Below are 26,187 nucleotides of genomic sequence, written 5' to 3' on the forward strand. Positions count from 1 at the left end.
GGCCAGAAAGAGAGCACCAATTTGTTTATTTGGTAGTTCGATAAAAGGCTTCAGTTAGTTAAGAGTAAGAAAAAGAAAATTCCGTTCACATTTGCAGTTTTGTCTGGTTATACAATATTTGACATTTTAAAAAACAAACAAAACACAAGTTTTTGCAAATATTTGTAGGTGTTTTCTTGTTTTTCGGGTTTTTTGTACTACTTGTACACTAAAGTGGCCCTCCAATGAAATGACCGTACCAGCAGTGGCCCACAGCTCATTTAAGTTTGAGATCCCTGCTTTAGATTAATCTCATGTGATTTACATGAGAACATCAATATTTTATTTTGAAGGTGAAGACCAGAAGTTGTGTTTCACCCAGGCTGTTTTGACGCTGGTCACAGCCTTTCAAACACAGAACAATGGACCAACTGGGAACTGAGGGGTGAGGATCCTGCGGTGGCGGGGCAGGGACCAGTCAACCACCTCAGGGTGCTACAAGCTATGGATGCAACCATGAAACCTATGAACACAATATACATAATGAAAACTATCTATATGAACACAAGAGTAAATTAGCTGCAAGGTGAAAGGGTTGCGAGTCACGGAGATATGTTTAACTGGTACCATTTATTGCCAATACTACTAGACAACCATGCAGAAGAATTGACCAATGAACATCGAGTTATTTTCTGCCAGGACCAATCACCTTCTAGTAACAATCCACAGCGGCGCGCTTTCGGCAGTTCGCAGTTTAGGAGGAAGAAAAGTTAGCCAAGGCAGAAAATTACTCAACACTAACTATATTATCAAGTGGTAAACTGATATCCTTAATCTGCTAGTGGTGGTTATTGAGTAGTTTCATTTGAAATACTTTAAGTGCGTCTTAAGAGCTTCATAAGTTGAGTTTATCAAACAGGCTAATGAAGTTTAGCTTGTCATCTTGCTAATTTTATTTTATACTGTATCTTTCTTCACAGCCTCCACTCCTGAATATAGTGAGTCTGGTACATTCCTTCAGCCAAAATGGCAAGTGGGAGTTCAGCTTTGGACAGGTAATGCTGATACTTTGTGTTAAAATGTCAAAAGGTTAAGAGAAAATAAAATAATAATTCTAATTTGACAGCGTTCATATTAAAAAGCATTGTGAAAGTTGCTACTAATGCTCTGGGTGCTCTGGCTGAAGCTAATAGCTTAAGGGTTGTATAATAATTCTACTTTTTCATAATGATACCTGCCTGTTTTCTTATCACCCTTCATTTAAATTCATCACAGTAAAGCTGGTTTTTTTTTTTTGTCTAACTTGTCAATTATTTCCCTTGTCTTTTAGTCTTGAGGAGTTAGATTCCCCCACTGACTCAGGCAGTGACTATGAGGCCACCATGAAAGGAACAAAGCGAAGAAAACCAGCAGTATCTAAGCAGGTGGATTTTTGTTTTCTCTTTAAAATAACTTTCTGCTTTTTTATTAGTGATTGTAAAAGATAAATCTGCCATCACAATAGCTGCAAATGTTGTATTTATAGACCTTTCAGAAATTCCATTTGTGTCACTTGGTGACTGTCAGACGAATACAACTACAACAGAAAAGACATTACATGCACAGCTATTCGCTTTCTTCTCTTGGCTACTCCCCTCAGGGTTTGCCACAGCAGATCATCTGCCTCCATCTCACCTTGTCCCTAGCATCCTCCTCTGTCACACCTGCCCTCTGCATGTCCTCCTTCATTACATCCATGAACCTTCTCTGTGGTCTTCCTCTTTCCTCCTGTCTGGCAGGTCCATATTCAACATCCTTTGTCCAGTATATCCATTATCTCTCCTCTACACATGTCAAAACCATTTCAAGCTTGCCTCTCAAACTTTGTCTCCACATTCTTAATGATCCTCATTTGGTGGCCATATGCCCTACCTTGATGCAATCCTCCCCATTCATCCAGGCTTTGAACTGATGTTAAAAGTATACTAGTTTGTCATATTGTCACTGGGTTTTTCACCAAGATTAAAGACATTAGCAGAAGCATCAGCAAAAATCAAATGCAGCTATCTGCAAGTAACATCCACATCATATCATGTCACCTAGACTTGTTCATCAGAAATATGCGATTAGGTATAAAAGACCTCTGAGCTTTAGATGTCCATGCTGATGGTGTATTCACCATGAAGAGCCTGTAACTCATCACTGATGGTTTCTCACCCCTTTTACACCACTCTTCCCAAAGTTGCTGACTTGTTGACTGTATTGTTGCTGACGTGCCTCCCATGTAAGGGAGGTGAGATTGCAGTAAAACAAAAAGTTAGAGTGCTCTCAGCAAATTACCAATAAAAAAAAGAACAATATATATCTGCCCACATCAAACTGACTCCACTTTCTCATCAAGTATAAATGTTATAATCCTTTTTTTTTTAATGACACTTATGCTTGATTCCCATGATAGTTTTTCATCAATCACTATCCCTATGTATTTGTATTCATTTACAAATTCAGTACAGTTACCACTTACCACTACCTGTTGTTGTCCCTGCCTGATAGCAATAAAATAAAATAAAAAATATTTTGTTTTCTTGGTGTTTAACTGAAGTAAAACATCAAAGTCATCCAGATATCCACAATACTTTGCTCCAGGTTCTGTGGCCAAACTGGTAATCACTGTGTCATCAGCAAAAAGACAACAACACTATAATAGATGTCTAATATACTTTATTTTGGCATGTTGCTTGTTCAGATCACAAGCAAAATGCATTCTAAATCCTTAAATAAATCTCTTTCATCTCAAGCCACCCAAGAGAACCAGGCATAATGCTGCACTGAAGGGGATGTCCAGCCCCAGTGGCAGCTCAGTTCCCACCCCTCCAGGTCCTTCCCCACAATCCGTCTCCCAGGGGACATCCATGCAGCTCTCTGCTAGATCTGTTAGGAGCATGAACGAGGAGAGCCAGATTATCAGCGCAAAGGATATCTATGATGCTGTCTGCTCTGGAAAGAGTGCCATGGTGGTGAGCAAACCCCAAGCAGAGGAGTGTGGAAGGAAGGGGGAAGGTAGCTTAGAGATAAACACATGAAGGGAGGGGGTACTGAATGAAGCATGTGTAATTATAAGAGAAAGAAGCTGACAATGAGGGGTTATCATGTGCTGTCAGTGGCTGACTGATGTGATCCTACACAAGTGACTCTGATACATTAAGAGAGACGGGTGTTCTCACTGGACCATGTAGTCAATGATTGACAGCACTTGTCTATCCCAAGTATTGTTCTTGCTATAGCTGCTTTTGGGTAAAGACTACAAAAGAAAGGCAGCATAACAAAAGAAATACAGTAATAAATTGTCTGTCACTACAGTGTAGAACTGCAAGACAATGCAGACGGGGACTCTGGGGGGAGGCTCATTATGCACATTCAGAAATTCTGGCAAATGGAAGTTAAAGAAATCTCTTCTGAAAAGGTTTCACAGTTCTCAGCTAAAGTTGACTGCTTTACAATAGGTTACACTTCCAGTATCAAGAGAATGGCTTCTGTGAATGGGTGTCTGCCATACTGCAATTTAGATTTAACCAGGAAATAAAAAGCTCCCGCCTTATAGTGCAGAGCATATAAAAAGCCAGTTTTTAAGCTGAAATCAGTAATGTTGTTTGACTGATATATTCTTAACGTGTGTATCTGCTCTTTGATCTGAATGAAGCATTTTCACTGGCTGCTTTCTCCCTGTCAATCTTAAGACGGTGGTAGACGAGTGGCTGGACAGCTATAAGCGGAGCCAAGAGGCGGGACTGCTGGTGCTCATCAACTTCATTGTTCAGTCCTGCGGATGCAAAGGTCAGAGGTTAAAAGACAGGCCAGAAGATGGGTAGTAGAGGGGGTGGGGGTGAAAGTTTTAGAGATTGAAATTTTGACTCAGTCATCAATAGCGTTTCTGCTAGTAACCCAATGATGCAATGTTGAGACGAGAAAACTGATATTTTGCAAGAGTGGAATGAAAATGAGAGGAAATCGTGTAGATGAAATTATTACTAGGTGAAGTATTCTAATTATTGTAATATTAGGTTCATCTGAGGGGGGGTTACTTAATTTCCAAATCTGGAACGTTTCTTTATCCTTTAACTTTTTTCATGTCCAGGTGTTGTTACCAGAAAGATGTTTGACAGCATGCAAAATGCTGAGATCATCAGCACCCTAACCAAAGAGTTCAATGAGGTGAGGGAAAGGGGAAGAAAGCAGTTCAGCTGTAGTTTGGTTAAAATGTATTTAAAATATAAAGCTTGTTCCTACAGGAATGAAAGTTTGAATGTAGTTTGTAGTCTTTGTCTGTCTTCTGCCTACAAATCATCCTTCTGGAATTAGTTCAGAAACTTTAATAGCCTTCATGTCTCAAGAGATTGTGATCTGAAGGTTGGAGCACAGCATGATGGAAAACTCTCATTAAAATTTAATGCTGATAAATGGACACATTAATGAGTTAATCACTTTGGTTTTCCACTGATGTAATTGTCATTAGCGGAACAAACCAGAAGTTTGTGCTTCAGATAACTACATGAAGCATAGAATAGGAAGCTTAAAGCTCTTTGTCTCTCTGCTTCCCCCCCTTTTCTTCCAGGATTCAGTGAACTACCCTCTGTGCACTCCAGGGCCCCAGCTGAAGCGTTTCAAAGCAGGCCTGTGTGAGTTTGCTAGGGTTCTTGTGCGCTCCTGTCGGAATAGCCTTGTTTATGATGAATACCTCTTCCCTTCCCTGCTGGCTCTACTCACCGGCCTCTCAGACTCCCAGGTCCGAGCCTTCAGACACACCAGTACCCTGCTTGGTGAGCGATCTGATTCATGTGTATAAAAAAAGAAAGGCATACAAACACTTATAACAGCATAGTTTTTGATTAAGGTAGTTCAGTGCAATTTACTTTTGTACTTGATACATAGAGTGCCTTTAATCTGCTAATGCAGTGTGTTAATTAATAGGTTTTATTAATAATAGGTCAAATAAAGCTTAGCAGCATATCAAAAATTAGGTTAGTCTGGGCAGGTTTGATTTTTGGTAAGAATATACTTGCGCTTTTGTACTTGTCAATAAAAAGTACATACACCTTCTGCAATAATATGTTGTTTGAGAGTACTTTATAGACTTTTCTATCTCCATGTTTTCCTCTGCTAGCCATAAAGTTGATGACGGGGTTGGTGGAAGTAGCTGTAGTAGTTTCTGTTCAGCTGCAGACCACCCAGCAGCAATACAACACGGAAAACAGCAAGAGGGCGCACGACAGAGCCTCTGACAGACTGGAGGAACTGCAGGCCACCGTTAAAGAGGTGACACATGTAGACACACAAAGAAAAACAAAAGTTTAGAGACACAGCCACTTTTTCGTTAACACATAGGTCACAACATTAAAGCTGTGACATCTGCTTTAGGAAAAAAGTAATTGAAGAACATTTTTTGCAAATATCCCTTAACATAATTAAAATTATTGGCATCACTACACCAACATTTTCTTCTCTTGTTGCCCAGGTTGTTTAATGGCTGTCATGTTTGAAATAGTTTGTATTTTACTAACAAAATATCCATTCTCTTCTGCTTATCTGATTTAAGTGCTTGCTGACGTTTCCTATTTTGCTCATGTTAATTTTTGAGTTGTGCAAGTACAGGGACAACAGGAAGTGCACGCTCTGTGAGGAATAGTAAAATATGTAAAGTAGCATTTATACAGTTTTTTGTGCCTATGTTAATCTGATAATCATCAGAGTTATCACCTTTTGTTCTATAAGGAATGGTCGTTGCTATTTATTCTGCCCACTTCAGCAAAAGATGGTTACCACAGCAGATCAATATACCGACAGTGTTGGAGTCCTGGTGGACTCATTTATTTAGTCTTTCTGTACAGTATGTGTGTGTCTGAGTGGCTCTATTTGATATTTGTGTGTTGTAGTTGCGAGAAAACAGAGAGGAGCTGTCCTCCATGATGAATGCCACTTTCCGTGGTGTGTTTGTGCATCGTTATCGGGACCAATTGCCTGAGATCCGGGGAGTGTGTATTGAAGAGTTGGGCCTTTGGTTGAAAATGGACCCTGAGGACTTCCTTAATGACGGATGTCTTAAATATCTGGGATGGACCATGCATGACAAGGTACACACACATAGAGAGGACAAAAAGTGTATGTCCACTGACTTTTGGAAGGGTGACTGCATGTAAGCACTGTTTGTCTGCAAATAGTTATAGCAAAGTCTCGGTGTTGTCTTGTCCTTTTTGACCATTCTATAAACAAATATGTATTTTAAGCTTAATTTCCGCCTAAAAAGTAGATTGTTTTTTTTCTCTGGTGAAGGGTGGAATATTAAAAACCCTGACAACTTCCTGTAATGTCATCCCTTTATTCACATTAAACAGCATCATTTGTCACTGAGTGCAACCAACAGTAGAGATGGAAGTAATTTTATGTGAAATTCCTTTTTCCCTCAATGAGAACCTTCAATTTTGGTATTCATGCTCTTGTAGACTTCCTACAGACGACACTATGGCAGAATATGTACAGACAAAGGAAGACTCACATTTTCACAAAGAGAAATTCCACTATGTACAGGCTTGAGCACAAGTCTGTATTCAGGTTATAGAAAGAGTGTTACCATACTCTGTTTTTTCCTCGCCCTCAGCAAAGTCCGGTGCGTCTGCAGTGTGTGCGTGCCCTGCAGGGTCTGTACCAGGAGAAGGAATTCATTGGGCGCCTGGAGCTTTTCACCAGCAGATTTAAAGTGAGGCATCCCTCTGGATTGGACTCGGCCCATTTAATTCTTCTTGTCTCCCTCTTTTCTTTCTCCCTCTTGACTGTCTGCCTGTCTCAGCATCTGCTTTTAATCTATTGTTTCAGCTTTTTCTATTGTTTCTATTTTGTTGTCTGCCTATGTCTTCCCTCCCAGTATTTTGTGCCTCCTCCCTGTATTTTCTTCCCTTTTGAGGTTTTTTTTTTCCACCATTCCTGTTTGTTGTTATGGTTTTATCCTTTGTCTGGGCATATGTCTGGGTGCATTAATTGCTGCCAATTACTGATGGTTAATAAGCTCTTTTCAAACATATAAAAACCCTCCTAAGCCACATGTGCTGCAGCAGATAAATGGTATTTATGCCATGGCTTAGTGCCTAATGATGGGGCTCGTGTGTGTGAATGTATGTCTGTTGATGTGGGTGCATTATGCATAGCTACTGAATGTCTGTTGGCATGATTGAACAGTATTCTGTTTATGTGCCACTGCATATCTAAATGTCTGTGTGTGTTTAGGAGAGAATTCTCAGCATGGTGATGGACAAGGACCCAGACGTGGCAGTGGAAGTGGTCAATCTGCTGCTGCTGATCCAACAGTAAAGGGCTTTTTCTCTCTCGTCCCCATGCTTTGTTCTCATTATCTGAGGAAAAGTTGGAGCTCAAAGTATACCAAATATAGCACATTTTAATGCCGGAAGTGTATACTTTTGAGTTGCATCACAGAAAAGTCATATCCAATTCTGTGATTCAGTCTTGTTTTCACACATTTAGCATTCGTTTAGAAGTCAGAATAAGAAACTTTAACACCCAGTTTCTTATTTTAAATATAAAGATGCTTACTCAACCAACATATGTGATGGTTCCACATAACTCCTGCACTCTGCTTGGTCATGATTGCTGATGATTCATAGCATCAGTCGTGATCTAATGCTTGCCAACATCTCACACCTCTGACTGCAGTGAAATTAGATGTTTTTAGGGGAAATCAAAAAGATGAACAAAAATGAACTGAAACTGCTGGTTTTTGAAATGTTTGTCATCTTCTTTATCTAGTGTATGTACCTCAGTTGATCAGTACATTTTTATGTGTGTACTTGCAGGAGAACAGATGAAGGACTGGACGAAGAGGAGTGTGGCCACATTTATCCACTGGTTTACGCTTCACACCGAGGTCTGGCATCTGCAGCTGGTGGCTTCCTATACAGCAAGTATGCTTTAACCACACTTGGTCGCAGAAGTGGTTACAGAAGTGTAAATGTTGCTGTTTATTTATTTATTTATTTATTTATTTATTTATTGCATATTTCTTTTACAAAAATGTTCTAATTTTTGTTGGATTTACTAATTCATTACTGACCCTCAAAAATAAAGTGGAAATTCTATGCAAACATGTAGTTTGTATAGAATTTTTTTTTTCTATTTTTTTGTATTTTATTTTTTTGAATTTTTGTATTTTTAGTTAATATTATGTAAAATGTTCTTGTTTTTTATTTTATGTGTTTATGTTAGGCTGAAAAGTGTGATTACCAGTCACAGCCAGGAGAATGACAAAGCCAACAATGCAGCCTTTTTTCAAATCCTCATCTCCTTGTTCATCCAGAGTGAGGTAGTATTTCTTTCTCTCTATGCCCCCTCTCTTTCATTCTCCTCTGTTTGGAATTTAAGGCGATATGAAAGTACAAAAATGCAGAGCGGAGCCAAGAAGATGTTACTCAAGTTGGTCAAACCTGTTAACCTTTCTGTGAACGCATCAGCTTTCTGGCAAGAGTTCATCATAGATTGACAAATGGTGACCCTAAACATCTGTGTAACATCAGGGAAACTAGTCTTGACCAGCGCAGACGCAGGAGGACATGCTTTAACTCTGACTTAATTTCAAATATAGAGACTATATAATACTTATTAACACACTGTAAAATTTTCTTATGAAAAAATTAATCCAACCATATTCTGCTGCTAGTCTGGGGGCAGCAGTCTCGGGGAGACGCCCAGAGCTTGCTGTCCACAGCCACCTCCTCCAGCTCCTCTGGGGTGACACTGAGGCACTGAGACAGCCAAGAGATGTAATTGCTCCAGCTTGCCCTGGGTCTTGTATGGGGCTTCCTCCCAGTATAATGTCAAAAACACCTTTGCCAAATTGGCACCCAGGAGGCATCCTTATCAGATATCCAGACCACCTCACTTGGCTCCTTTGATGTGGAGACACATGCTAAAAAATCCATTCTCCTAACAGTTCCATGAGCATGGGGCATATCTGGTGGACAGCCTTTGGCATGTGGCAGGATCTGAGCTGAGAGACTGGGAGACAATGACCACTTTCCTGCTACAAGATGATGGTGAGGAACAAGATAAAACTGTAAACATGACAAGAGTATGAGCCTAAGCACGTAGCCATTTTTCCCCAGCACCAATAAAAATGGCAAGTTAGTGTTAGCTGCTCCTTTTTGTTGCTACTCTGTTTCTTCAACTGTCTGTTTTTGTGTTGTCAGAACTGATGTATGAGGAGGAGGGTGTGCTCATAGAGCTGATGATGTGTGCGATCAGACAGGCAGCACAGGCAACCCCACCTGTTGGGAGAACTCAGGGCAAAAAGGTGGTGACACATTCAAATGCAAGAATAATGCTGTGTGGCTTGTGTTTGATGGAACAGTGGAGGCTGTAAATGAAATATTTTATGACACATTTTGCACATTTTCTCCACTAAACTTGCCTGTGATTGATTGCTGAATGGTCATGTGGGATTAGAACCTCAGTATGAAGGATAAGAAAATCCAGGAACAAGACAAGAGACGCATCACAACACACTTCATCCCTTTACTGCCACAGCTGCTTGCCAAGGTTCATTTAAATACAAATATTCAGCTTTTTTTATTGTTGCTTTAAATTTTAAAAGAAGAGTTTATGTTTATACTGACCTGCAGTACTCAGCGGATGCAAAGAACGTGAAACTGCTCCTCAAAGCTCCCCTGTACTTTGACCTGGAGATGTACAGCAGTGCTCAGTGGCTGGAAAAGGTAGGAGGACCAGAAATGTGTTTATTGTCGTCAATATGTAATGAAATATATTTAGAAAGTATTTGTGCTTCTATATTTTTTTTCTCTTATTCAGTATCCAAGTTAGTTCACGCTCAATGTGAATTATATGGTAATAATTAAGCTTAATGGCTTAAAGAGAAAAAGAGGCTACCAATGCTCAAAGACAATTTTATTTCTTTTATTTTGGAGCTATTATTTTATGATTTAGCATCTTAATATTAATGCAAATATAATATTCCAATATTAGAGGAAAATGAACTGAAGCCTGTCAGGTCCACAGTTAAACAGTGGCTGACTTTCAGGTCATGCCAGCTGTGAGTTTTAAGCTTGCCTGCAGTTAGAGATTTCCTCAGCCAGATGCTGAACCAGTGGTTCAGTTCAGTGTCTTTGAGTGGGAGGGCAAGCGATTTACCTTTAAATAATTACTATCCTAAGCGTTACATTCATATTCTACTTCTTCTGTTCAGCATTTGGACCTGCTGCTGTCCCAGGTATGTGGCATTGTGGAGAAGCACACAGAGGTCGCCGTACTGGAGGCTTGCGCCCACCTGGTCAGCGCTCTCAGCTCCGACTGCTACACCTTCTCCTCCCGCGCACAAATGGCATTCAGCCAGCTGTTTGATGTCCTTACCGAATGTTTCAGCACCTACGTAAATGACCTGCTCCAGGTTGGAGAGTGTGTCAGTGATGCTTGCATACCAGCAGATACATTTTATATTGTGCATGTGCATACTGTATACTTAAATGCAAGTTTTGTTGAAATGTAATACATTATGTTTTCTTGTTTTTAATCCTCTGTTTTGGGTTTTTTTTGTTGTGAAACACTTTGTTATCCTGGTTTTGAAAGGTGCTAAATAAATACAAATTTAGTTATGTATATAAGACATACATACAGAAAATACATATAATAATGTATGTAAGTATGTATTATCTTACAAGGACAGATTCCTCAAGAAAGGGGATGTACTATGCTTATTTTATGTCCATATTTTCATGTCTTGGACTAGAGTAGCTTTGCTTGATTCACTGTAAAATAATCTTAATTAAAAGGTTGTATTGGGCCTCGTTGCTGCCCCTCAGTTCATCCTCTGTCAAGCCAATATAGCTAATTTGTCTCTCTTCCCTTTAAGCTGGCTTTGTTATGATTGGCTGCCCTTTGTAAACAGAAGGCTTGCAAAGCATGCGGGTGGGGGGTGGCATTTAAAGCAGTCTGAAAGCTGTGCTGTTTTAGAGGAATTATGTCAGTATGACTCATATGAAACATGTTTAATATCAGTTGTATTTATGAAAGAAAATAGATCAGAAACTTTACAAGAATTTAGTTTGGGTTTTTTTTGTTGGATTGGTGTAGTATTGCATGAGTTTTATTTAGTTTTACTGAGATACTAATAATGTATGATGAAAACTGGAAACAAAAACTGAAATAATATCGATGTGGAACTATTATCTGTATCATTTTGTGTTTGTGACCTAGGGTATTGCAGATGATGATGACACATACAGTGGAGCCACTGCCTTAAAAAGGATTGCTGCCCTTAGCAGGTATGCTGTTATAATGCATGCGACAATAGTATTAAATAATTCTTACACAGAAGTATGCAACTGTATTGCGTGTGTGTGCATTATCTCCAGTGCTAAGGACCCGACTGCCTGGAAGCTGTTTGATTCCTGTCTTGAGCTGCTGAAGAGCCGGATGGAATCCAGAGAGCTTGATAAGGAGGTTTCTGCCAATGTTTCATATTTGAGGGGGAGGATTGTGAATGTCATGACTATTGCAGTGCCATTTTATGAAAATAATAAGTAAAATGGGCAGCACGGTGGCACAGTGGTTAGCACTGTTGCCTCACAGCAAGAAGGTCCTGAGTTCAATTCCACCATCAGGCCGGGGTCTTTCTGTGTGGAGTTTGCATGTTCTCCCCGTGTTTGCGTGGGTTCTCTCCGGGTACTCCGGCTTCCTCCCACCGTCCAAAGACATGCAGCTTGTGGGGATAGGTTAATTGGATAATCCAAATTGCCACTAGGTGTGAATGTGCGAGTGAATGGTTGTCTGTCCCTGTGTGTTGGCCCTGCGACAGACTGGCGACCTGTCCAGGGTGTACCCTGCCTCTCGCCCTATGACAGCTGGGATAGGCTCCAGCGCCCCCCGCGACCCTGAAAAGGATAAGCGGAAGCGAATGGATGGATGGATGGAATAAGTAAAATGGGGAATGTAATGAATTTCTAGTTAACAAAACATGAATGTCATATGAATTGCAAGGCTAAAAATGTGATCCCTTAATTCTCATGTCATGTTTTTAGGTTTTTGTACAGGAGTAGTTTAAGGAAAACATTTTATTCTAATTGAAGGTCAATTTTAACTCTCTTTTGTGTCATTTCAGCTGATGGTGCCAGCTATGAAGTGTGTAGCTTTTCACCTGATGTGGGCCAAAGTGAATGTGGTGAACTCCAAGCCAACTGAGGTGCTGGTCTCATGTTATAAAACCGCTGTTTGTCCTCCAACAAGGTTTCAAATGATCTGAATCTTTATTCTCAGATAAACTTTCGGTTATGGGTCCCGGTAGTGTCAGTCTACCTGCATGAAATAAGCTAAGCTGCATGATTAATACTTTCATAATGGCTATCACATCACAGGCAGCCCTAGGCGACCGTGCTGGTGGCCTTCTTGTGTGATTGTTAAGCTTTTCTTGTCTGTGTTGTCGAACAATTCACCAGCTGCGCAGACAGCAGGCAATTAACGCAACAGTCTGTTAGAGTGCATCTGAGCCCACAGCGACACTCGGATATTTATTTCCCACCGCTTCACACTTTTTCTTATTGATTGTCTTCACGTGTTTCCTGTCTCATTCTTGCTTCTCTTTAGTTTCTATTCTGTCTTTCTGAGCTCGTTTTCACTTTTTCTGCTGTTTTTCTCTCACTCATTTTTTACACACACTGAGCATGTCATTATTACTCATGCAGCCATTTGTGTGTTTTTCTCAACACTGTTCCAGAGAGAACACATCCAGATCCATTCCTCTTGATCAGTCATTTTCATTCCTTGTCTGTTCATGTTTTGATTGATGACTCGCACAGCTTTTTCTCTTCCTGTGTGCACTTAAATTGTGTTTTCCCATTGGTATCACATTATTACTGTTACAGTGGTGGATGCTCATTCTAAACAAAGTTTCAAATAATGAGTTCAGCCAAAAGGATCATAACGGGAGAGGAGATGAAATGGCTTGTTGATTAACTGAGAAGAAGAAAGAAGAAAGTGTGTACATTATTGTACACACTTTCTTCAACTGAGGGGCTGTAACAAGGCCTAGATAAAGATAAACGGGGATTTGTGTGTGTGTGTGTGTGTGTGTGTGTGTGTGTGTGTGTGTGTGTCACAGACTGCTTTGACATAGTTAACAAAGACAGGAGACTGGGAGCGTCAGATTCTACCTTTAAAACTCTGAAGATGTATCTTGAAGATTGTGTCACCAACAATTCAAAATGTACAGATGCTACTTCTAACAGGTGGTTCCATGCTTGCCAAAAGCAAAAGTTTCCTGGGCCAAGTCTGGAAGGAGACACGAATCTCTTGTGAGTAGAGCTGGGCGATAGAACGATAACGATATGTATCGCGATATAACTTTTACTCGATAGAGAAATTAAGCTATCGCGATAGACCTCGCCGCTCTTGTCCTCTTAAAAAAAAAAAAAAGGTCAGCCAATCCAAATTAAGTAGCGCAGAGCCGAACCAATCACAGCCGCAGCGTCACGTCGCGTGACTTGTTACGTACCGCACAAGTGCCAAGCTGCACGTGTGTTTGTTTGGGAAGCAGCCAGCGGGTAATGGAGCCAGCGCGTAATGGAGGAAATGAGTGCGCCGACTAGAAAAATCAACCGAGCGTGACCGAAGAGAAAACAGATGATGGTTCCAATGCCGGAGAGATTGTCGAACGGAAGAGCCATAGAAGTTCCGTAGTGTGAAGGTATTTCGGCTATTTCAAGTCTGACAAAAAACAGCAGCGTGCACTGTAAATTGTGCCGAAAGCAAGTCTGGAAATACAATAAACTGGTGCATGCGTCACACTGTGCGCCACGTTATTGTTTCGGTGAAATGAATTTCTACAATACTGTTAATTCTACTCTCTGCAGTGTTTAAATGCTTACATATACACACAGTTACTGTCCCTCCACACATACGACTCGGTTCTGCTTCTATGCCCCAGCTTTGTTTACTTTTTCCCACCGAGGCTTCTAGACTTCTGATTGGCCAATATTTCTGCACGGTTAGGAATCTAGCGCCACCTGCTGCTTTGGCATGTTCATAGCAGCGTTTTCCTTCATTTCTGCCTTTATGTGTGGACGGGATTATTTTTTTAAAACGAAAACGGAAAATCTCCGTTTTCAAAAATACCCGTGTACGTGTGGACGTAGCCTCAGTCTCTGACTGGAAGCGCTAATTCGTCATTCGGCTTTTGTCAGACTAAAGTAACTGTTAAAACTGTTTGAAAAGCTCAGCTATACAACAAGGAGAGATTGAGAATTTCCTTTTAGTTCTCAGTTTATTTGATATTGACAAAAGTTAGTCAGTTTTGTCTGTTCTTCTGTAAAACAAACTAAGATTTATTTTTAGAATTAATATTTTGTTTCTAAGTGGAATTGACAATTTAGTCTGTTTCGTTTGTTCTATTTTGAAACTTAAACGCTTTAGCGGCTGCCTTTTGTGTAGTTTGCAATATTTGCCTTTATTTATCTGAAAAAGTCTCATGTTCCTTAAGTACATCTACCCTGTTGAACTTATTATGGGAAATAAATATTTAAATAAAAACAAGCTGCTGATTATTTCACATTTTACTTGTGAGCAACGACACATTTAAATCTTACAAATATAGTTATTTGGCTGATATCGTGATAGATATCGTTATCGCCTGAAATGAAAAAAACATATCGTGATATGAAAAAATCTCATATCGCCCAGCTCTACTTGTGAGCTATAGCAGAAAGGGGCTACCCGAGCTACCTGCTGTGGCAACGCTGTGTGAATAAGGGAGCAGCCAAAATAATCTTATCACTTGAAGTGGTTTAATTAGGATTTCTGTTGTTGGTGTGTAGAAGGAGCTGAATTTCTAGGTTAGAAAACTAACTGCCCCAACCCTGCCAACATACACACACACACACACACACACACACACACACACACACACACACACACACACGCTTTAGTAAGAAGATAAGAAAATATTTAATCTGTCTTCCTCTGTTATTGTGTGCCTCTCTCACTCCAGGCAGAACTGAAGCGCCTGAAGAAGGAGGTGCGGTCGTTCTGCAGAGTCTGTCAGGATTGTTTGTCTTTGAATCAGATAGATATCAGAGATCAAGTAAGAGCTCTTTTTTGTCTTTCTTCTTCTTCTTTTTACAGTGCGCACCAATCCCATATGTGAAGTACTAGTGAAGCCATATCATTTTTTAACTAAAGGCAACTTTACACTTGGCTATCTGAGACAAAAGTCCATCTTAGGATATCGGTCCAAAACAACAGACCTAGATCACCCTGTGGGACATGACAAAACATAACTTGAAATGAAAGTGTTTGAAAATTACTGCGACTGATCAGTTATGGCAAAAAATCACAATAATTTTTTGGTAATTACTCAGATTACAATTCTTCAAAACAGTACGATCGTGAGTGCTATTAAACCTTTTCGTTTGCTGCTGCTGCTGGACTCCTTGAAGCCAAACTGTTTCCAAAGAGATGGACGGTAATTTTTTTATCTTGATTATTGTGGTTCCTTAATCATTGTAATTGATTTTAATCTTTGAATATTTACACCACCCTACTTATACCAAAGTCTCAGTGAGATGTCCAGTGTCTGTAAACAAACCATGGAGAACACGGTATACAGTGATGCACAATATATTGGCCTGTGTGAAATTGTCAGGAAAAACACCTGCCCTGGTGGTATGGAGGTGAAAGGATTAAAAAGATTTGTGAGGCTTTGTTTGCAGTGATTTTTTTTCAAAACCCATGAGCTGATAAAATTCATTTATTTACTTAAACCTCATTTTAGCAGATGATTGCAATGGTGTCTTATATTTAAAAACAAAAACAAAAACCTTAGACCAGTTAGACTGTGATGTATAATAAATTTGGGCTTTTAAAAACAATCAAACTTTAGTGAAGAGTACAAAACACACTAAATAAGTTTTACTCAAACATGTTGGGGCTGTGTGTAATGATGGATGCAGCCACCATTGCATCACACTCAGGCTAGTAAAGTCCTGTGATGATGCCTTTGATGTTTTCAAACCAGAGACGATCTGTGACAGTTGATGAGACTAAGGAACAAGAGTGCCACCCAAAAGTGCCACCTTTTGACTCTAGTTTGGCTCACCATTTACAAAATTAGTCGTGCTTGGCACATTTTTGTTACGTTTTTGTATTAAAACACAGATATATATGTTAATTTATCATGTTATTCTTTTTGTTGTCATCATATAAACAAACATAATCAGATTTATAGTCTATAATTTTCTTTACAAACTAAATAGTTACTCATCAGTTTAATTTCGGAGTCATATAGAGCTGGGTCTTGATATTTGGATAACATAAATTCTGTCCTTACAGGCATTTGAGCTGTTATGTGACTTGCTGTTGCTGTACAGTGTGGGTTCAGTCCGCTCCAAGCCTGCCCTCCAGGCACTGGCCCACCTGCCATCTGATTCTCTGCGGTCTGAGTTGGCCGCTTTCCTTCTGGACTACATCTTCACTGACACCGAAGACGTCGAGCTCCATGGCATCTTGACACCAACTGAAAAATGTACGCCTACTCTCAATAAATGTTTGCATGAACTGTGATACTTTCCAGAAGCAATTTGTCGCTTTGTCAGCCAGTGTTGACAAAGCGACAGCACTGTTAGCAGATGTCAGAATGAACTGAATAATGAAAGGGATGTAGTTTTTATTAGCTTGCACCATATTTTGGAAACTGCTTAGTTGTATCACTGCCTGTGGGTACAGTTTTTGATGTCTTGTTTTAAGTCTTCTTCTGTATCCACTTTCTGTTCCATATTTTATAATGTTCTGCCAAATATCCCTTTCATTCATGCTCTTATAGACCCCACAGCATGCTTTCCCTCTATCTCTGCATTTCTAAACTGTTAACTCCTCATTTCTGCCAACCTGGCTCTCCTCTTTAGCTGAGGATGAGGAGGAGATGAAGATACGTCTTCTTCAGAAGAAGCGCAACCAACTTGCTGGCTACTGTAAGCTGGTCATCTACGGGGTGCTGGACCTAACTGCTGCCACAGATGTCTTCAAGCACTACAACAAGGTGGAGGGATTGTTGGGTTTTATCAGCCCAGCCTATCACATATGACCACAAACACATTATATTTACACATATTACAATTCTTACTGTTTCTGTATCACAGTTGTGCGTGAATGTAGGCAAAATGTGTTAAAAGGTTAAGTCGTGACTTTAGTAATCTAGTTGGAGATCAGTCGTTGGACCGACATTCTTTGGGGGAATTAATTGGGATAGAAAGACGGGAAGCAGATTCATAAAAAAAGTAATAATGGAGAGGATGTGTAAGAGCGTGGAGGAGGGTGAGAAAATCTGTTTTAGAACCACCGAGGTGCTGGGAATGAGTCAGAGAGTACGGTTGCTAAAAGAGGCACAGGTGACTAGAACAGAGTGGGTCCGATTAATTTTTTTCAGACATTTATCAGAGCTGTTAATTAAATAGATTTGATGTTTTTCTGGTTTTTGGTTTGTTTGTTTGTTTTTCCGCTAGTACTTTAAGGACTTTGGTGACATCATCAAAGAGACTCTGAGCAAGAGCAAGCTCATCAACCCCGTGCAGAGCGCCAAGACTGTCTGTCTGAGTCTGCAGCAGGTGTGCACTTGCATGTCACTGTAATCTTTTGTATTTAGTGTAGAGGTTATCAAACTGTGCAGTGCGCCTCCCTGGCACAGTGTAGGAGGCTCACAGCGGGGGCACAGAAGGTGAGATGAAAAGTGCATGCTGGTCTTCTAAAAACAACACAGTTATTAGTGTTTCAGTCAGCGGTAGGTACGTGATAGGGAGATGCTTTCAAACTCTTAAACTTGGGAGTCATAAATCAAACAATATTTAAGATTTGCTGTGACTTATCCAATCGAAGCATAACAGAGTTAGTTTTCTTCACTATAAAAATAGCCAGTTAACTGGTTTTGTATATTCGTGGGTACACTGCTGACAGGAACAGATATCACCTAATGGTTTTAATGGTTAAAAATTCCCACAGTTTGTATTACTGTTTATCATTTCATTTGTTACTTAAGCACATTACAGTAGTCTGATGAGGATTTTCCCTCAGTTTTCACATTAAAAAATTTTTTTTGTTGTTTTTTTATAAAACACCTACCTAAAGTATACAGGGCTCCATATCAGTGACCTTTTTGTATGCAAGGACGAGTGTCACATACACAATAAACTTTGTGTGTTAGCTGAAGTACATTCTGAGTTGTTTTTCCAATTTAAATAACCAGCTGCACATATTTACTGTCTCTTAATTTGAAATTAAAACACATGTTCTTCATTTTCGTGGGTTATGTGGGAGTTCTCTTCTATAATTACAACCAGTACTTGAATTACTTAAAAGTTTGCAGCCTTAACTAACCAACACAGAATATTTGTTTGTGCATATCCAGATATATATCGTGCCTTTTATGCAACATGTCTGTGTGTGCTCAGCTGTTTTCAGAGATGCTCACGGAGCACCACAGCAGGCAGGATCTCACTGAGATTAGAGACTTGGCCAAGAGGCTTGCCATGAGCTTTGGCATTGATCTTCATCGTGTCCGCAAACCACTGGTGGCCCTGCACATGTCAGTAACACACGTTTCTCTTGACAAATGCACACAGGCCAACCTTACCATGACCTAGTTTACCTATTTATTTATTTTTCTGTTACTTCTATGGTAGCATTTTTAGAAGCAGCTACAGTTTCACATAGAAAAACGCTACTTTATGGCAGAAATCATCCGTAATAATTAACTCAGAGCTAGTAAGAAATCATCAGATTTGAGGACTGTAAAGAGAAATTACAGTATTCTTCACACTGTGGTTGTTCATTTTGTGTTTCTCCTTATGTCAAGAGATTGTTTGTGTTGTCTTTCTTTTTTATCAGGGACGGCATACGTTTCGCATTTCGGGACCCACAGGAGGGAGAGGAGCCAAATCCAAATGTGGCCTTCTTGGAGATCCTCAGCGAGTTCAGTTTTAAGTTACTGCAGCCGGACCGCGCCCAGCTGTGAGAAGCAAAAACACACAGACACGCTCACTCGTAACACTGCACATGTATTTCTGTATGTTATACATATGTAGGAAAAAAAATCTCACTTAGCAACAGTTTGAGAGAGAATACTTGTGATGTCATGAATCCACATGAATTATTATATTACAGGTAAAACAAAATAAAACAGTGTCTTCATTCTTGTTACATATTCGTTGCGTTGATCATATTATTCATTTAACTTAGATTCACAATTATTTGCTCAATTCCAGTGAAACTGAAAATGAAATGCAAACAAAGGTTTCCTCAGTCTTTGTCCCATCCTGATTCTCTGTCATCTCCTCCCAGAGCTGAGTTTCTGAAATCGGCATGTCCCAGCGCTGCCCTCTCCTGGCCGCCAGTCAAACTGTATCAGCGTTCTTTGGAAGCTCGCGCCACCTCTAAAGCCACTGAACAGGAGGGAGATGACGAAGTCCCTTCTCATGACATGCCTGTAGTGAAACGCAGGAGGACCACAGCTCAGGGTGATGCACATGCTACACCAAACACTCTGCATGGATATACTCTACGTCATAGCAGAGATAATTAGTTTTTTAAAAAATGCTTAGAAGTGGGAAGTCAATTTAATTTAACTTAATTTAATGGAAAATTCAGTCTTACCCCTGTCTTATGGTCAGAGGGCGAGGATGAGGAGAGGTATATGATTGTTGGACATGATATATGCCAACGAAGTGCTCTTTAATCCTAAGAAGTGTCTCATTGTTATTTTCAGTATTAGCTACTATTTGCCAATGAGGCTATGTACAAATTGATGGAAAAAAATGACACTGGTGCACTGGTTTGCACTACCACCTTGCAGCAAGAAGGTTTGAATCCACCTTTCTGTGTGGAGTTTGCATGTTGTCCCCATGCCCTCTGTTTGTCTCTCTGGGGCAGCCCTGAGATGAACTAGCTAGCTGTCCAGGGTGGACAGTAGGGCTGGGTATCGTCACTGATTTCTAGAATCAATTCAATTCCGATTCACAAGGTCCCGAATCGATTCGATCCACGATTCGATTCAATTTGATTTGAATCTGGGAAATTTTGACAGTCAGAAATATTATAATTCAGATCAGTACATTTACATATTTTTGTATCAATAAAAAGGAAGCTGACACATGCAAGACTTTATCAAAGGTGTGAGCGTCACAGCAGATGTCTTTGTGTCAAAGTAGCTGAGGATAAAACACGGAAAAACATGAAGGAGATTTTCCTGTTCTGGATTTTATAAAAATATTCTGCAGTACATCAAAAACGAAAGAAAACCATTAATCAACACATGAACATCACCTCTGAAGTTACAGCGGTTTTATTACAGACACAGCGTTTTGCATTTTGCATAATTTAAAAAAGTTTAAATTTGTTCAGTATTGAACGGCAGAAATTAGGTTTTCTTTTCGGAAGTATATAAAACGAAAAAAAAAAAAACATCGGCCGACAGCGCTGTAAACAACGGTAGACTTGTGCGTAACAAGCAAGCGAATAATGCAGAAAACAGATTTTTAGACGGGAAACTGTTCTTGAAGAGAGAGAGAGAGCTGTGCATCGTGGTCGAAGCAAAACAGTAAAAGTCAGAGTGAATTCATGACGATGTTTATGTGAAGCGTAGTTTGGATCTTCTTTTGCTGCTGGTTCGGTCAATATTGTTTGGAGAGAGATCAAACTAACAGCTTTAGAATCAGCGCAAAAAGGGCGTGAACACAAAGCGCCGAAACATCAGAATCAGCGAGCTGTCGGCTTTCAGCCCCGACTGTGAGAAAGGCGACATCTCACTGATTCTGATCCGCGGGTTGCGCTGTGTGTTTAAGGCTTTGTGCAGAATCCGTGTTCCTGCTCTCATTTACTGTCTTAGCTGTTGTTGAAATTTTGTGAGATGTCACCAGAGATTCTGGCATTTCGGGCAAAATAAATTTATATCAAAAAATCGATTCAGAATTTTAATGAATCGATTTTACATTATCCAAGCCAGAATCGATTTTAATCGATAAATCGATTATAAAAACCCACCCCTAGTGGACAGCTATCTAGTTCGCCCCATGTAACTGGATATGTGGAAGAAAATGGATTGATTAATATTTGGGGCCATTCAGAGGAGGAGTGACCCAAATGTCAGGACAAAGCAGTTATTTCAACCCAAATTGTGAAATCGTTTATCGTAATCAGTTATAATAACAAGAATATTATTCTTTTTCTTTTTAGCACATGATCCATGTGTCCATTATTTTCTTTCTGTTGTTGGTTTGGGTTGGGTGGTAACTTATGGAGTTGATCTGAATTTGAGTCCAGGAATTGCTGTAATGACTCGGTACCATTAAGAGAACAGTGCAAAACTGTCATAGTTGTTCAAAATACAGTGATGTAAAATTAATAGCATTCTTCACATTTCGAAAGCCTTAAAAACATTTATTCTTTGGTATTTTTACTTCACATGTACATGTGTGTTTGGGAATCTGCTGAATTCTGCAGGAAGCAAATTTGCTACTTTACCTTGTCAATTAAAGCGTCATCATCTTTGTGTGGTGACTTGTCTCTCCTGCAGGTTCAGCGTCCACCACCAGAGGCTCCTGGTTGGACAACAGCAGCATCCAGAGCAGCCTGCACACCCCAGCCCTCACCTCCACTGTCCAGAAGCAACCCGCCAAGCGGATTGCATCCAGGAAACCAAGACCCGTGGAGTCGGATATCAGCAGCACCTTAAATGAGCCGGAGTCAGAGGATGAGTTCTCCCCAGGGTAAGTAAAATTTTATGATCAGCATGTCTGCAGTATCTGCTGCCTCTGATTCGAGCATTTGTAAATTACTGCCATGGGTCAGATGATTTCATGTCAGTACCTTTCTTTTCTGTGTGCTGTGTTACTGGTCAAAAGGGCAATCAGCAAAAGAAGGAAGATTAAAGCTCCTGCAGAGTTTTGCTTATGATGAAACAAATTTAATTTCCCCTGTGTATTAAGGCATAATCATAGACACAGAATACAGCAGGTAGACAGTGAAGTTGGAAAATTGTCTTCTGCTGCTCTCCAGGTTACAAATGCGAAAAGTGAAACTCAATAAAAGACGGCTGGCTTCCTCCAGCAAGAACACCCCCTCTCCAAGGCAGCAAGACCTGAACTCCCACCTCAACTTGTAAGACTGATTTTTAGACTGTTTAATACTTACTATTAAATTGTGAATATGTTCCATTTTACAAAAGCTATTTTCAACCAGAAATAATCACAGAATGGATCTGTGTGTGTGCTTCGCAGGCTTTCCCTGATTGAAGATGACATCTCAGAAAGAGATGAGGACGAGATTGAAGATTATCACAGTGACTCTGACACTGGATACACACTGGTAAGAACAAAAAAAACCCAAATACATCATATTTACTTTCTCTCATGACTGTGCAATCTGTTTTAACAGCACCTGTTAAGGTACAAATGAATTAATTCTTTAAAAGGAACATATACATGTCACCACAAATTCATTTTGGTCCTTCAGTGACCACAGTTGTAGGATCTGTGCAGAGAAAAAAATATGTACAAAGCTATTTATGATGAGAGGAAAAGAAGCACATGTGTGATGTTTTGAACTTTGCTCCTAGTGCTATATTTATACCCTTTGAATACAAATATGTTACATAAATCTAAATCAAGTACAACATACCTTGAAAACTAAAACTTGTTTGCTTGCAGCCTTCCACACGTCACACCTCACTGAGTGTCCTTGACGAGCTCTTTGACTGAGGTTAGCGGGGGATCATCTGTTCAGGACTTCTACAGTTTCAGTGTGATGAATATTAAGTCATCTGTTCTTCTGTTCACCTGTCAGACCTGTTTTTGTCTCTTAATTTTGTTGTTGATTGGGAAGTCTGGAATTAGAAGCTGTTCTGATGTATTAATAGGAATGTTTTGAAAATAACGATGTTCAGAATAAATGTTTCACTAAAGTTGGACTTGGTTCCTCTGTCTTTCATCAGCTCTTACGAGTTTCACATTTTTCAAAATAGCCTTCACTGTTGACATCACAGTTTGTTTTTGTTTTTTGTTGAACACCTTAATGTATATTAAAGATGCCTGATTTTACAAAGCAATACTAAAAGTAAGGCATTATAATGTATTGTTTTAAAAATGAACAAACTCAAAATGTTATTTAGATACACTGAAGCACTACTAGTTATTCCTGTTTGTAATGTGTGATTTGTTTGCTTTATTTCTAGGTCAAAAAAATCACTAATAAACAAGATCAAAATGAATTCCGAGGGTATCCTTTGTAAAAGATTAATAAAAGTAACAACATGCACAAAGTAACACATATTGCTTTGTAGTGAATTACACCATGAAGCAGAAGGAGCTTAGAAAAACAAGTGGAAGGAGTCAAGATTTTATTCAGCGGAAGACCTCAGTGCGAACTGTGAGGAGGCGCTATCTAACCTCTGAAGTGGCTGCAAATTTTACCAAGGTTTTAGTCAAATGCGCCCCTGTGATTTTACCTGCATCCTGCGATTTGATTTTTAGTTATTTTAACAGCAAACTGAAGAAAAGCCTTGACTCCGTTGCTCCACTCACCACCAAAAAGATTAACGTAAAACATGCATCACCCTGGAGAAACGAAGAAGTCAAAAAACTCAAAAGAAATTGCAGGGCAGCAGAAAGGAGATGGAGGAAAAATAAAAATAATATCAACCATCAAATATTTTCCGAGCAACTTAAAATGTACAATAATACATTAAGGAAGTCAAGAAATTCATACTTCGCCAAAATAATCAGTATTAACAAAAATAATCCCAAGGTCCTCTTTTCCACCATAGATCATTTATTTAACCCTGATTTTAAAAGCTCCAAAAGAACCCCCACAGACTCGCTCTGTGAGCAGTTTGCAGACCACTTCAGGGGAAAGATCAGCGCCATCAGATCTGATATTTTATCTAATCGCGATATGATTGTAAACACATCTGAGGGCTCGATTGTACCTGAGGAGACACTGGACAGCTTTGTCCTGGTTAATGCTGAGAACTTTCAGAAGGTTTTCTCCACAGTGAGACCCACCACATGTCTTTTAGATCCAATTCCTTCTTCACTCTTTAAAACACTTTATGGATTTTTTGAGGCTGAGCTTTTATACATGATGAATTGCTCTCTTCAGTTGGGTGTCTTCCCTGCTGCCTTTAAAACGGCGGTGGTGAGGCCCCTTCTGAAGAAGAGCAATTTGGATTGTAATGATTTTAATAACTACAGACCTGTATCCAACTTACCATTTTTAAGTAAAGTCTTAGAAAAACTTGTTTTTACTCAGATTACTGATTTTCTCAATGATAGACAGATCCTGGAGATATTCCAGTCTGGATTTAGGGTGAACCACAGCACAGAGACGGCTCTCCTAAAGGTTTTAAATGATCTTAGATGTAACTGGGACGCCCAAAAGCTCTCAGTCCTGGTGCTACTGGATCTAAGCGCAGCCTTTGATACAGTAGACCACGCTATTCTTTTAAACAGACTAAAACACATGGTGGGCCTCTCTGGTGCTGTACACAACTGGTTCACTTCCTATCTCTCTGACAGAACTTTTATGGTGAGTATGGATACATGCTCCTCTAAGATCCATAAAATGACATGTGGTGTGCCTCAAGGGTCGGTTCTAGGCCCTGTACTTTTTAATTTGTATATGTTGCCTCTCGGCGGTGTCATCAGGAGGCATGGAGTGAACTTCCACAGTTACGCTGATGACACGCAGCTGTACATCTCCGTGTCTCCTGATGACACCAGACCAATGGATGCCCTTTTTAACTGTATCTTGGATATAAGATCTTGGATGGCAGAAAACTTTTTACAGCTTAACCAGGACAAAACTGAAGTTTTAATCGTCGGTCCCAAGGCTCAGAGAGAGAAACTCTTGTCTAAATTAGAGGCATTTTCACTATGTCCTTCGCTACAAGTGAAAAACCTGGGTGTTATTTTTGACTCTGAGCTTGGTTTTATCCCACATGTTAAACATGTAACTAAAATTGGATTTTATCATCTAAAGAATATAGCCAGAGTCCGCCCTATTCTCTCTCGGGCCAACACGGAGATGCTGATGCATGCTTTTATTACCAGTCGCATTGATTACTGTAATGCCCTGCTCTCTGGTCTTCCTAAGAAGAATATTTCAACTTTACAACTTTTGCAAAACTCGGCAGCTCGTGTGCTGACGAAGACCAGAGGGCGGGCCCACATTACACCGGTTTTAGAATCGCTGCACTGGCTCCCCGTGTGTTTCAGGATCGATTTTAAAGTTCTTTTATTGGTTTTTAAATGTCTTAATGGTCTTGGGCCTTCTTATCTCTCAGATCTGCTTTTACCATACGAACCCTCGCGGACCCTGAGGTCCTCTGGTACTGGCCTTTTGATTGTCCCTAAAGTCAGGACACATACTCACGGAGAGGCAGCTTTTCAGTGGTATGGTCCTCGTCTGTGGAACAGCCTGCCGGAGGAGCTCAGGGCCGCAGAGAACGTACATGTTTTTAAGAACAGGCTCAAGACCCACCTTTTTAATTTAGCTTTTACTTAGCGTTTATTTATTTTTTATGCTTATTTATTCTATCCTGTTATTCTATTATTAATTTAGGATTTACCTAATATTTTTTGATTTTATTCTTATTCATTTTTTAATCTTCTTACTCTATTTATATTTATATTTATATTGTATCCTGTTCTTATTTATTTTATCATTTTACCCTGTATATATCGTATTGCGTCATATCTCCAGTGTTTCCTCGGAGGGCGCTCTCTGCACCGGGGCTGTTATTGACCGTGGCTGCTGGGTCTCTGGGGTCCTCTCAGCCTAGTTGGGGGGCTCCTTGGCTTCCCTCCTGCTGTGTGCCCAGCCCGGAGGCTGCGGTCTGTGACCGGCTCCCGGTGCAGACGGCTCTCTGTTATAATGTTTCCTCACTTGGCTCATGCGAGCCCAGCCCAATTTTTACTCTTTAAGTGTGCGCGTGTGTGTATGTGTGTGTGGGTGGGGGTGGGGGTGGGGGGATATATGTGTATTGAGAGTGTGGGGAGTGAGTTGGAGGGTGGGGTGGGCTGCTTTTAACTATGTAAAGCACTTTGTGCTACATTTTTTCTGTATGAAAAGTGCTTTATAAATAAAGATTGATTGATTGATTGAAGATATACGGTGGTATTTTAC

At 40.0% G+C, this 26,187-nt stretch overlaps 1 protein-coding gene across 8 annotated transcripts; it reads left to right on the forward strand.

The window, feature by feature from the left end:
• Positions 1-369: 369 nt before the first annotated feature.
• On the forward strand, positions 370-22,972 carry stag3 (STAG3 cohesin complex component). Of its 8 annotated transcripts, XM_086300352.1 has the most exons (33): positions 642-795; positions 960-1,034; positions 1,310-1,403; positions 2,757-2,975; positions 3,696-3,792; positions 4,094-4,170; positions 4,571-4,634; positions 4,734-4,775; positions 5,120-5,271; positions 5,889-6,086; positions 6,611-6,709; positions 7,234-7,313; positions 7,818-7,925; positions 8,227-8,323; positions 8,951-9,053; positions 9,207-9,310; positions 9,463-9,555; positions 9,639-9,731; positions 10,220-10,432; positions 11,227-11,294; positions 11,385-11,472; positions 12,131-12,211; positions 15,011-15,103; positions 16,351-16,543; positions 16,923-17,056; positions 17,520-17,621; positions 18,462-18,595; positions 18,898-19,020; positions 19,351-19,526; positions 21,581-21,773; positions 22,063-22,164; positions 22,284-22,371; positions 22,713-22,972. In XM_086300352.1, exons 2-33 carry the CDS (start codon positions 1,006-1,008, stop codon positions 22,761-22,763), a joined length of 3,588 nt encoding a protein of 1,195 aa, XP_086156478.1. In that variant the 5' UTR covers positions 642-795; positions 960-1,005; the 3' UTR covers positions 22,764-22,972. The 8 variants fall into 8 exon arrangements, with proteins under 8 accessions (XP_086156443.1, XP_086156451.1, XP_086156478.1 ...); XM_086300317.1 differs by lacking the exon at positions 642-795 and adding an exon at positions 370-424 and having other exon boundaries at positions 4,571-4,775; XM_086300325.1 differs by lacking the exon at positions 642-795 and adding an exon at positions 453-471 and having other exon boundaries at positions 4,571-4,775.
• The last annotated feature ends 3,215 nt before the right edge of the window (positions 22,973-26,187 follow it).

This window comes from Aulonocara sp. 'chitande type north' Nkhata Bay, linkage group LG2 (genome assembly GCF_057382095.1).
Source record: "Aulonocara sp. 'chitande type north' Nkhata Bay isolate Kocher_YH1m ecotype deep benthic linkage group LG2, A_spYH_male_GT1.1, whole genome shotgun sequence".
Lineage (NCBI taxonomy): Eukaryota > Metazoa > Chordata > Actinopteri > Cichliformes > Cichlidae > Aulonocara > Aulonocara sp. 'chitande type north' Nkhata Bay.